The sequence below is a fragment of the Callospermophilus lateralis genome, chromosome X (assembly GCF_048772815.1).
Source record: "Callospermophilus lateralis isolate mCalLat2 chromosome X, mCalLat2.hap1, whole genome shotgun sequence".
In the NCBI taxonomy this organism is placed as follows: domain Eukaryota; kingdom Metazoa; phylum Chordata; class Mammalia; order Rodentia; family Sciuridae; genus Callospermophilus; species Callospermophilus lateralis.
This window is the reverse complement of record NC_135325.1, coordinates 124,530,239-124,542,903: the sequence shown is the minus strand read 5'-3', so window position 1 is coordinate 124,542,903 and position 12,665 is coordinate 124,530,239. Positions and strand designations below refer to the sequence as shown.

The 12,665-nt window shown below is 48.5% G+C and overlaps 1 protein-coding gene across 1 annotated transcript in view; it reads right to left on the bottom strand.

Moving 5' to 3' along the window:
• The window catches only part of Znf185 (zinc finger protein 185 with LIM domain), a 50,855-nt gene that overhangs the window by 24,573 nt on the left and 13,617 nt on the right, over window positions 1-12,665 (bottom strand). Inside the window, exons 13-17 of the mRNA XM_077106289.1 lie at window positions 11,700-11,786; window positions 9,986-10,087; window positions 6,430-6,525; window positions 5,598-5,687; window positions 572-769 (exon numbers count right to left, since the gene is read on the bottom strand). Coding sequence (XP_076962404.1) covers window positions 572-769; window positions 5,598-5,687; window positions 6,430-6,525; window positions 9,986-10,087; window positions 11,700-11,786 — 573 coding nt within the window. The remainder of the gene's footprint in view (window positions 1-571; window positions 770-5,597; window positions 5,688-6,429; window positions 6,526-9,985; window positions 10,088-11,699; window positions 11,787-12,665) is intronic.

Sequence of the window (12,665 nt, the reverse complement as noted above, 5' to 3'; positions counted from 1 at the left end):
ACCTAAACCACATGGTCACCTCCAATGTTGATCACACTTGCCCTCTTACTCATACACAATGACATACACCAACTTACTGCCTGGTATATCTCCTGCCACTCACTCTCCCCCGCCTGTTCACATTTGCTCCTTTCCTCACTCTGACCTTCTCTCTGCTTCACCCTATTACTCTCCTATTTTTACTTTCTTTTGCTCTCCCTCTTTCACAGTCTGTGTCATTCATGCTTTGTCATTCTCTGACAGCACAACTTTATGCATAAAAATTGCCTTTGCCCTACTGGAACCCCAATCTGGAGTGCACATGAACTGGGAAATTAGCCTTCTTATACTTGAGGACAGACATCTCCACCTATCACAGCACTATCACATTTCCTCAAATCACAGGAAGTCCACTAATACTGCCCAGGGAATCACTACCATGATTCCACTTACAGAGCAGGAGTGCAAGCACCTGACTGTAATGTGCCAGGCATCGGCATGGAGTGGAGGAAGTGATTCCCACAGGTGTCTTGCTGCCCCCTATAAAGCCCTGGCTGCAGCCAGCAGGAGCCCAGTGGAGTTTAGACCTTACCTGCTGGCAGAGTTCTCCAGTTCAACATGCTGCTCAGGTGCAGCAGGGGTGTTCTGCCACTCTGGGATGCTGAGATCTACAGGTTGTGGAGTGGGTGCAGCTGGGTCTCCTTGGCCAACCCCCAGGACTTCAGGCGTCTCCTGCAAGACCTCACAGACTTTGGTGGCCACATTCTTCTCTTCATAAGCTGCTGAGATGCTGAAGAAGAATGAACACACTATGAAGGGAGTGCTCATCCTCTGCACGCTGGCTGTCACATCTGCTGGGCATGGAGGGGCTCATGTCCTTGAGAGTAGAACACAGAGGAGCCAGAAAAAAAAACCCATCTTGAGGGAGTGGGTGGCATCCTCCTCCACAGGACCTCAGCACCCCTGCTTCCTTTTCACTAAAAGTCAGCCTCCAATGTGTAATAAATAAAGCCAATCCTGCAACAGGGGGTTGTCTCACCAGATGTCCCAGGCAGCAGATTTTTGAGGGGCAGGTAAAAAAGTGGAAAAAGTGAGCCGAGGCTCCACTTGCACACTCCTTCCATCACCATTCCTGCCCCAAGGTGCAAGGTACTGCTTCCAGGAACTATTCAGCCAGGGGCAAAAACGGCATTGGGTAACTCACAGCATGAGCCCAGCATTCAAATATTCAGCATCACCTGAATTTTGGGTCACCCTAAACACAACTTTTACGTATCATCAGTCTGCTTCCAATACCTGCTGGGGGAAACCCCAAGATAGGGACACACTACCAATTTACACCATCCCTGGGACTTTTTATTTATGGACATTAATTCTATAAAATCAGGCTCTGTAAATTCAAGCTGGAATACCAATGGGAGTGATGGATATGGTTTTTAGGGAGCATACCTTGAAAATAATGCAATTCTTAAAACTTATGTGGAGAGTTACAAAAATTTCCCAATAGGGACATAAAATCAATTTCCACCTCCAGCTGCACTAAGCAGTGTAGAATCCTTTGTAGAACTAGTATGGTGATAGAGGCTGTCCTCACCAAGTTGGTAAATGGAGCCAAGATTCTCCACAAAGAGTAATTTGGGTTCCAATGCAACAAAGGAACAAATGGAAGAATAAGCCTTCATCCTAGGCCTTGGTAGCAGGGTCTCTATGATTTTAACAGATGTACCTCATATAGGTTGTGAAATGGAAATCTTGGTTGAATACTCCCAGGAAGACTTGTTGAGAAATGTAACATCATAGATCCAGTTGCATAATACATAAACGACCAATTCCTAAAACAAGCAAAGTCTTTATAGAAAAGACAATGTCCTTTTCCACTCTTGTAAGACCTCCACTAGATTCCTCCACTGGTTGACAACAGTTGACAGCAGTAAGTGAATGTTCCTAAAATTCCCCTGCTCCTCATGTAGGAAAAACATAAATTTGAAAAGCCCACACTTAAGCAATAACAAAGAGGAAAACAGCATCTGTTTTAGTTGTAAAGTCTGATATCAAAATTTCAGAAGGAAGGAGATGAGACACAATGTCTTGTGAAATGAAATCAGGCCAATAAAGCTGGTCAAGTGAAAAAGAGAACAGCTTTCCCAGGATCCTTGAATAGTTTTGGCTGAAGGAGCTATCCCCTGAAGGTTTTATCAGATAACCAGCTTCTGACATTTATCCAGTAGTTTATGCCAAGAAATGTTACATCTATAAAATATTTTGTGCCAAGAAATCTTACATATACACAAGAAATTTTACATATACACTCATTTAATCTTCACATCAACCCTATATAGTAAAAGTTATTACTACTACTATTCTACACTTAAGGAAACTGAGGTCCAGACATGAGTGATACACCCAAGGCCACAGAGCTAGTAAGTGATAGCTGTGATTTAAACTCAAGCACCAGAGTCCATGCTGTCAACCTATTGTACTATACTGATTCTCCCTATATGTGTGATGGAGCAGAACCAAGTTGGGATAGGGTCAAGTTCCTAAAGTTTGGGATAACTTTGCTGAAATAACTTTGTGCTTCATCATCAAGTTCAAAGGGAACTAAGTCCATAACCACTGAGAGGCACAGGCATTGCTTTGTGGAACTTACTAGGTTCATAGAAAGACAAGGGTGAGAACTCTCAGCGGGGCAGGGGCTTGCTTGGTTTGAATCTCCCGCAGGCAAGGCTAACCACTGAGGGGGCACAGCGTACCCAAGCCGGTGCCCCCGCCCCAGGGCTCTGGTGGCTGGACGGACGCCCCGCCCCGCCGCCCCCTGCCCTCCGCAGCCCACTGTCCAGTGTCCGGAGGCGACGGTCCCCTGCGCCCCACAGCCGTGCACACGCGGCCACCCCAAGACCAGCCTGCTGAGGCCACCTCTACCCGCGGTGCCTTGGGGTGGGGGAAGGGCGGACACAGCCCCAGCCGGACGACCAGGCCCATCCGCGATCCTCGCGCGCCACCTCGCGGCCAGCAAGGGCGCGGCCTCGGGACCAGTCTCGCCGAGGCCCGCCTCGCCCTGGCGGCCATTTCGCCCGGCCGAGGGGCGCGCTTCCCGGCGGCCACCTCGGCTCCCGGCCGGCGGCTGCAGGAAATGGCGGCGTGCGCAGGCGCACTCGCCATGGTCCAATGCTGCCCGACCGCGAGCGCCGAAGTGCCCCGGCGCGCGCATGCGCGGGCACACTCTTATTGCGGCTTCACGCTCCGCGGGGCGCAGGCGCCGGAGGCCCTTCCTTCCGCCCACGCGCAGGCGCCCGGCTTCAGCGTCCGCTGATCTGGTCTGGGAGTCGGTAGCCTGAGCGGGCCCCTGTACTCCTCCTAAGGTTCTGTTCCCAAAGACGCCACGACGCACCGGAGCAGGGTCGTCAAGCTCAGTTGTATTAACGTTTGGGCCGGATAATTCTGCTCTGTGCGTTGCGGGCTTGGGCGCCGTACTGTGCCCTGTAGGATGTTTAGCAACGCACCTGGTCTGTGCCCTTTAGAACCCAGTACCTAGTACCACCCAGCCTCAATCGTGGCAGCCAAACAGGAGTCGGAAGGTCTGGGGATGCCCCTCCTTCTGAACCACTACGCCCGCCCGCTGGCCCTGCCGGAAGAATGCTTCTTCACCAAGACTGAAGAAGACAATAAACACAGGAGGGGCTGGGGCTTTTAAAAAGAGAACAGTTGGTGCTGGGGAGGACCTCACTGGTGGATGCTTTCCTAGCATGCATGAGATCTTGGGTTCCATACTCTGAGAGAAAGAGAGACAGAGAGAGAGACAGACAGATAGACATGCATGCACGCAATGGCAGAGGCTCACCCCAGAAAAAACACATCCAAACATACACCTGGAGCTCAGGAAGACCTTTGTTTTTAAACTCTTCCCAGGTAATGCTCAAATGCAACCAAAGTTGTGAAACATTCATCAACAAACGTTGTGTTGACTTTGCAAACTTAAACATCAGAGGAAAGTACTTCTGACCCTAGGGTCTAGAGTTGGCCAGCTCTTTTATTTCCAGCTCTGCTCCTTACAGGAGTTTATCTCTTGGTTTCCTCCTCTGTCAACATAATCAGAAATCAGATGTTTTGCAGGGTTTGGAGAACATTAGATGAAACCACACAATGTGCTTTACACGTAAACAGCTGCAAGTTACTATTCTGGGTCGTGAGTATATGCTCCAAACATAATTCATAAATTTGTAGTTTTCTCCTAAAGTTTTTCTTTGAGTCTCCTCTTTGGGACTCAGTCCTGCCACTTGTAAGGCCCGTGGATAAGACATTTAACCTTTCTCTGCTTGTTTCCCCATCTTATCCATCTCATGCAAGTGTGAGCATACCACACTGTAACTGTCAGCTACTGTTCCCACCCTCATTGTTAATTGTCAGTGGAATTTTAAACAGAAAAAAAGGCACATAAGGCTTCATACTTTAGAGATCTGCTGCACACCGCCCCCCTTCTTGTTTAAGTTAAAAGCAACTGCAATGCAATACGAAAATGTAAATGTGCATTCATCGTTGAACACCTAGATCACACAAGGCTCCTCTTTGACTTAAAACTTGAAAGAAGAGTATATCTCCTTATTATAGTTAATCAAGGCCCTATCCATCTGCAGTCCCCATCACTGCTTTGGCTCCACTCTAGACTTTGGAACATGGTAAGCACATTCCCACCACTATGTTATCAGGTTTGCAGTTCTTCATCTGCAGCTCCTGTCTCCCCTCTATAGAGTTGGTTCCCTTGTCTTTGTGTGCCTGAATTTCCACCCTCCACCCACCTATGTACTAGCTCTCCTCAATGCCTCCTCTTCCTATCTCAGTACCCTGGCTGTTTTCTTCAGAGCACTGACCTTCCCATGGGGCATGGAGACCTAGGTTCTGAGTCCTTGCTCTTCACTGAAACCTTGTGAGACTAGGGAGTACTGTATGAAACACCATGAATACATGGCTGTGCACACAGTTGGTGTCCCAAATTTAAGTTGCTGTTGCATGGAACAAAAGCCCAATCAGCCCTCCTACTTAATCAAGCTTCCTCTTCCACCACTCCCCCATACAGTCTCATCATTGGCCACATTTAGCTCTGTGCAGTGCCCGGGAAACACCAGGTTCTTTTGAGTACTTTGTATATCCTATTCCCTCGGCTTGAGGACTCCTACACCTTTCAAGATACAACTCAGAAACCACATCCCCATGAAGCTGTATCAAGGCCCACTTTTCCCTGCTCTAGCATGATGTGTTCTTCCAATGTGGGCCAGGCTTTGTTCTCACCCCCACACAGCCTAAGAGTCCTTGAAAGCAGAGACATTCTGATTTGTGTGGGTGCTCCAACCTGCATCAAAGGGTAGGTACAATCCCAGTGGTTGACGACTGGAAGAGTGATCCTTCCTGATTATAGAGTACCTCTATTACCAGGCTAGAAGAAACAGGGCTTAGCAAAAAGCTCTAACCCCAGAGGCAGAAGCCAGATGGTCCAAGCTGGGACTTTTGTCCTTGCCATGTGCCTTGGGCCAGCTCACAAGCCTAGATGGATACTAGGATACTAGTATCTCGAGCTACTTCTCTCTACCCCAGAAACTTACCACTGTCTACTAATACCTTACCCCTTAGGGTCTGTCTTTGTTTCTTCCAGGTCTGCTGTGCTGTCACTCTTCCTATCATCCAGGACAGCAGAGGCCAAAGTGGTACTGGAGCTGAGGGAAGGAAGCACATGGTCCTGCTGAAGCTCAGATCAAAGGAAGCTGGGGGCCTAGATCTTCCCATTTCCCAGATACCTTCTAACAGGAAAAGGAAACTGTCTGCCAGTAAAGGCTGGCCTCTCAGTTATGTCCCTGGAAATATTTGTCCTTCCCAACGACACGCTATGTGCTCCTGGGACTGAGGCCTCTAGTGCTAGCTGATTGTCCCTGAGATTCTTCTTCCTGATTCCTGCTTGCTGGATCAGTTAGCAGTCCCTAGAGGAGAGGTGCACTGAGACCTCTTATCAGGATCTGGGCTTTCTGATGCTCTCCATTCTGTCTCTGGTCCCCTGCCACCTCAGGGCCCATAAAGTTTGGTGCTGAAATGTCTGGGCCAACACACTTACCCCCGTTTCTCTTCTCCCACTGTCCCTAGTGAGTGTGTACAGCTCCAAGTTGGGCCCTTCTTTTCTTTTCTTTTTTAGTTTTAGGTAGACACAATATCTTTATTTTTATTTTTATGTGGTGCTGAAAATCGAACCCAGTGCCTCACGCATGCCAGGCAAGCACACTACCACTTGAGCCACATTCCCCAGCCCCTGGACCCTTCTTTTGACACCTTGTTCTGTGACACTTGATGTAAGGTGACATGGAGCTGGAAGTTTGAGGGGTTCTTGGAGCATTGGAACTTAGGTTAGGCTCTGAGTACTGTGTCTGGCAATAGGACTGGTCACTGAGGAAGTCACCACACCCTTACCTGATAGCCACTGGTCCAGGCTTGCAGGAATGAGAGTTGGCATCATGCACATCTTGATCGTCCAGAAAAGGGGTAAAGGTAGCAGCAGAGCCCTCCCTGTGGAAGGAGGTCATGCCTGGTCCAGGATCAGGACCCAACAGATGATGGGGAGTGTGGAATTGCTCAAAGGGATGCTTAGGTCTCAATATTAGCTTATATCCCAAGGCAGCTGGACAGGCATGACAATTATCTGACCTCTTTGGGCCTTAGTTTTATCATTGGTGAAATAGGGATGATAATCCTATCTGCCTCATAGATGTTCTTAGAAGAGTAAGTGAATTCACATTCACATAATAATATCTGGGCCATAACACATGCTAACACATTTCTGTTCTTACTGGGTCTTGGGGCTGCTTATAAAAAGCAGCCCATCTGTATCCACCCAGTTGATGGAGATTTAGTGGCTCTCCTTTACCCAGGCTTCCCAGTGTTAAGCCACATTCTGTCTCCATAAAATGGGAGAAAAGATATTCATAGGTCACCCCATCACCCACACAAGCCCGAAACCTCCATTTGGGTAACATAATGAGTCCTTCATGTTTGTTCCCAAGCCTATTTATGCCAATTGCACTTGCAACCACAATCACCAAATTCAGTTGTTGAGTAAACTCATGAAAATGAATGTAAAAGAAGGGAAGTTCCAAGAGAAACAACCTGTACTTTGGAAAGATAGTAAAGGAGTTTTCTAAAAATCAATGTCAAACCAAGTACAAATAAGCAGCTATAAAAGACTGGGCTAAATATCCTAAAAAATCTAGGAGATTCTTCAGAATACTTTGCAAATTACATTGAAGTTTAGCTTTATTTTTTTTTTTTATTTTTTCGTACTGGGGATTGAACCCAGGGGTGCTTTATCAGTGAGCCACATCCTCAGCCCTTTTTATTTTTTATTGTGAGATAGGTCCTGGCTGTTTCCCAGGATGGCCCCCAATTTGTGATCCCCCTGCCCTAGCCTCCTGAGTTGCTAGGATTACAGGCTTGTACCACCATACCCTGCTGAGGTTTTTCTTACTTTAAAGAAACTAGAAAGCAAAGACTTCCTTTTATGAAGATACATAAGCAGGAAGGATGATACAGATGGATATTCAAAGACAAAGCAACCCAGAACCAGACTCAATCACACTGGAGCAGAAACCTTCTATGGTTGCCAACAACAGAGCAAATCAGTGTGTGCCACTGTGGGAGAGGGCAGGAGGCAATGCTGATGGGGGCCAAAGTTCCTGCTGCCATGCAGGTCCCTCTGGACCAGGAAAAGTGGTTTGGACTTTATTCCAAGGGAAGTGGGGAACCACTGGGAGGTTGAAGCAGGGGGAAAATGTGATCTGATTTATTTTTTCAGAAGATCTTTCAGCTGCCTTTGCAGACAGCAAAAAGATGCAAGCTGCTTAGGCAGGGCTGTAGCAGTTTTTCCCATTAGTGGTAGTTCAAATAACTGAGTCCCCAGCACAGTGGCCTTTCCTGAACCTGCTCAGAGACAGTGGTTTCAGAGGTTGGGCTTACTGTGTTATTCCCACATTGGCTTGTGCTCCTGGACCTGGCTCTAGTAACCCATTGTAACTAGTAAAGTTAGAGGAAGGGGCCTTTGGTGGGCTTGTGGCAGTAGGGGCAACAGGGAGGGGTTTGGGGAAGACAACCTGCAGGGCATCCTTCCCGAGATCCCTCCTGGCCAGATTTGCAGGAGAACACAGGCATCTTACAGTTGCAACTGTCTAGCATCAGTTCTGACCCATAAGGACTCTAGTACAGTTTGGAACTGAACTACTTGTGTCAACATCTACATTCCTAACCTTTGCCCCAAGGATGATTCATGCTTGGTTTGGAACCACCTGGGGACAGGTGGAACCTTGCCACTCCCCAAATCATCTGAGAAAGTGACTTCTGACTCCACCCAGGTCCAGCAACCCCAAACCAACCTGGACAACTTTGTCTCCTAGCTTGTCTCACCTGGGCTGCTGCTTCTCCTCTCATTGACCCCTCAGAGCAGAGTTGGCAAGGAAGGGGGGATTTGGGGGCTTCTTCCTCTTTGGGAAAGGGAGATGGTAGGATCAAAAGGCCTCCTAGTTGGTCCTCACAGCTCAGCCAAGAAGTAATAAGGCATGGATTCATCCATCATTTGGTCACTCATTAATTAGTTTGTCCCTTCTGTATTCCCCACATGTTCATTCCACCTGCCCAGGGCCAGTCCTGGTGAGGGCTAGACCTCCAACTGTGAGTGAGGCCTTGTGCTTGCTCTGGAGGAACTTGCAAGCCAGTGGAGGGAGCGGGCAGGAGAAGGAACAAGGCAGGAGCATAGGTAAATGAAAGGAAATATGTAAAATATGAGGGCAAGGGATGTGAAGAAGGGAGGAAGTATGGGTAAAGCAGCAGACAAGAGCTCCAGGAAGTGACCAGTGTCTCACCCCAGCAACCCAAGTAGTCTGGCAGCTTGAGTGTGGCCTGTTACCAGGGACACATGTCTCCTATAAGCACCTCACCCTCCTATTTCTGAGCTGATGTCTGCTCCAGCCAAGCCTTATGGTGGGGACCCCATGGCTTCTGATCCCACATTTCCATCATTCAATTGTGCATTTGATCTGTGATGGAAAGAGAAGTGTTTGCTAACTCTAACTGGGCTTTAATCTTATTGAACTCCAGTATCCTGAGAGTGGGTCTCAAGGACCAGAAATAGAACCTTGGTTGCCTCCCTGATCACAACAAAGAGAAGCCCAAGCAGACTCTAACAGAAAAACTTGATGAGTATCAGTGGGGCCAAGAAACAGTAGACACTCAGGAGGGCAACAGAGAGACTCAGGAGGCAGGCATGTTGGGGACTGATAGCCAGCAGACAAAGGACAGGCATTCTGGGCTGCTAATAAGCCAAAAAGGGCAGAAATAAGGCTACCCCAGCCATCCAGGACACCCTTCCCTTATTCCCATGGCTCAAAGTCTTAAGTAGGGGCTCCAGAGCTCCATAATGGGAAGGCAGATCTGTGGGTTCAAATCTGTTCCTGGCTACCAGACTCTGGCTAGCAAATGCCCAATCCACAGCCATTGCTCACCAGATCCATTCTCTCCTGGTCTGACTTGGAGGCTAGGTCTGCGGGATGTAGGATAAATAGGCACAACCATCTCCTCTAGATAACCACCCCCACCGTCCCTTTGTACAACTTGGTGGCCTTGGTTTGAATGGATCATTCACAAGGCTGCTTTTTCCTGGAATAAAAGCTTAGTGAGTATGGTGGCTTTAGATGAATTGAAGGAAATCAGTGAAGGTCAAGTGCTGGGATAGGGGTGGCCTAACCTAGAATTTGGTCCTGCTTTGCAACCAGTGACCTCAGGGATCTTGGCAGGGGTCTGCCCCTCTCCAGGCCTCATTCATTCATCCTTTCAACAGATAATCATTGAAGACCTGTACTATCCCAGGGGGACAGCAAGGATAGGCCAATCCTACTGCCAGCAACATCCACCAACCTTCACCTGGATGAAGATGTGGATTCCATTTCTGGGGATAAAGACTCTGCTCCCTGCCATGAGTTACCTTTCAGAATCTGTGCTGGGATCCTTGAAGGTCTCACCACCCAAGTCTCTCTTGAGCTCTCTGAAGCAGGGGGACTCCTTGTCTTTGTGGTCTTGGAAAGACCTATGGAGGGAAGAGTTATAAGTTAGCCACTTGTTATCCACCCACACTCTGGCGGGGACAGTTATCTCAACCCTTGGTAAATGCTGCCATCTATGCCCACTTTCTAGATGAGCAACCTGAGCCACAGAAACCTGAGTAACTTGCTCCAAATTCCACAGTAGAGGAAGAGCTGGGAATGTGAGCCCAGGCAAGTCTGATTTGAGAGTTCTGGATTATATTTCTTCACACTGTAAGCCTGATCCTAGCTTACTTACTCTCACTCTGTTCTCTTTTGAGTTCATTGAGGAGCCCCATGTTGTCAAATCCAATAGTCAGTCCCATTATTATCTCAGGCCACCATCAGTACTACTGACCCAGTGGGCCACTCCTACTTGCTTCCTCTACTCCCTTGGTCCTGTGACACCTTCTACCTCCCTTTATCTACTTCACCTTTATCTTCTATGTTTCACTTAAATGTTGGTGTCCCCAGTGTTCCTCCCCGCTTTGCATATTCTACCACCTACTGGTTTTCCTGCTCTCCTCACATGGCATAAACTGTTACTTTGATATAATGACCTCCAAAAGTCACCCAGGTAGATACATGGAGGACAGTCTGGGGATGGGACAGTAGGACATGGTGGCAAACAACTGGGCCAAAAATGGTGGAGGCCTGAGTCTAGGGGAGGGTAGTAGAAATGAAAATATCTCTAAAATAAAATAGACAGGGGAGTATATGGGGTTAGAGAGAGAGGAACCAAGAAGGAAAATAAAGGGATGTGTAATTCCCTTTAGATTTATCTTGGTCATCACTTCTTCCAGGAAGATTTCCCTCAGCCCCTGCTGCTCTACAGATTAAGGGATTACCTCCTGTGTACACACCCACCTCTCTCCTTAGACCTTTGGCTTCACAAAAGACAGGGGCCCAGTCTTTCTGCTTAGATCTCTCTGAGCCTCCACTTCAGCTTCCCTCTGGCCCAACTCCCAGTGTCCCCTGCTTCCTCATCTGTGTCCATACCTGTGATCCAGCCTGCCCGTTACCTGGGTGTCTGGCCCCTGCTTCCCCCAGGGTAGGAGCTGAACCCATTGTGTTCCCAGCTGGTTGTGGTCCCCTTGTACCTACTCCTCCCCAGCACAGGACACTGTGGCATCATGAGCTATGGAGGCTGACCCAGGATCCAAACCTATTCCCAGTACCCCCTTCACACAGGCAAGTGAACTACCTCAGTGGCTTCAAGGTGTGGCACAGACCCAGTGTCCCCACTCAGCACAGTTGGCCAGTCTGGGGGCTCATAACATACAGTGCAGTCAGTACCACAGAGTGACCTTGCTCATGTCTGCAACTTCCTCCCTCATCAGGCAGAAATTCAGCAACTCTGGCCCAGGGGGTCCCAGTCACAGCTGGATCCCAGAGCCAGGCCTATTGCCTCACGAGGACCAAGTGCTCATTCCAGAAAAATTATTGATTGAAAGAATGATATAGGAGCAGAGAACCCAAGTTGATCATATCTTCTACCAACCTGTCACTCCCACAGTGACAGAATCAGTCCCTAGGCCTCATCCTTTGCATCCTGGCCCTCTGCCCCATCATTAGAATGGTGTAGAGGGACACAGTACAACAGCAGGGCCTCTGTACCTGATGCCTTCCAGGTCTGGAGCCACCAGGCGGAGTCCTGCCCTGGGTGTCATGATCTGCAGACGGACAATCTCCTCACCTCTTGAGCTGTGGGCCAAAGGAGAGATCTAAGAGGTGCTACTAGGGAAAGCCTCTCCTTTCCCACCTGAGTCAATGTCCAAAGGTGTTGTCCCTCTGGTGCTAGTGCAACAACCAGACCCATCACCCTCCCCCTTTTGTTTTTGCTCTCATCTGCTCTTTGGCCTTGAACCTTCTTGGTTCTACAACTGAGCTCAGGCCACTGACCTGCAGGCCCCAGAGAAAGGGGAGCAAAGTAGTCTTTCCCCAGTCTCCCACCCCCATCTGAGCTCAGCCCTCCCTAAGGCATAGCAAAAAACCTTCTGAGTAGAAATGAGATCACATCTGGTCTGGCAAAGGGAAGCTGTGGGATGACAGCTTGAAGTACAGGGTGGGAGTTTATATGATCAGACTGACATTTTAGAAAAGCTATTCAGGGGTCCCAGGAGAAAGAGGAATCAGAGTGGCCAGGATGAAGTCAGGGAGACAGATAGTTCCTCACTTGATGCAAGCCTGGATCTCAGCCAATCTTGGAGTTGGTTCTAGTTTCTGGCACCAACCTAAACCAGAAGCCCATGGTGGGCTTGGTCAGTGACTACTTATCTCTGTCCCTCTGCCTCCACCCTGAACAGGGCCTGGAGCACTGGAGATGACCAAAGGGAAATAGAAAATCAAGGATTTCAAGTGACAGGGGCTTTCCCCACCATAAAAACCAGAAGGTGGCCTAATATATGTAGACAACTCTGATTTCTGCCCATCTCTTCCCATGATAACAATGTAACATCATTATCAACAATGATGTCATTTATGATTACAGCATACAGGGCCTGACAGCTTCATTTAAATCAGAAGATTTAAGTGCCAAGCAATAAGAACACGACTGACTTGAGAATGTCACAGGCAAGTGAA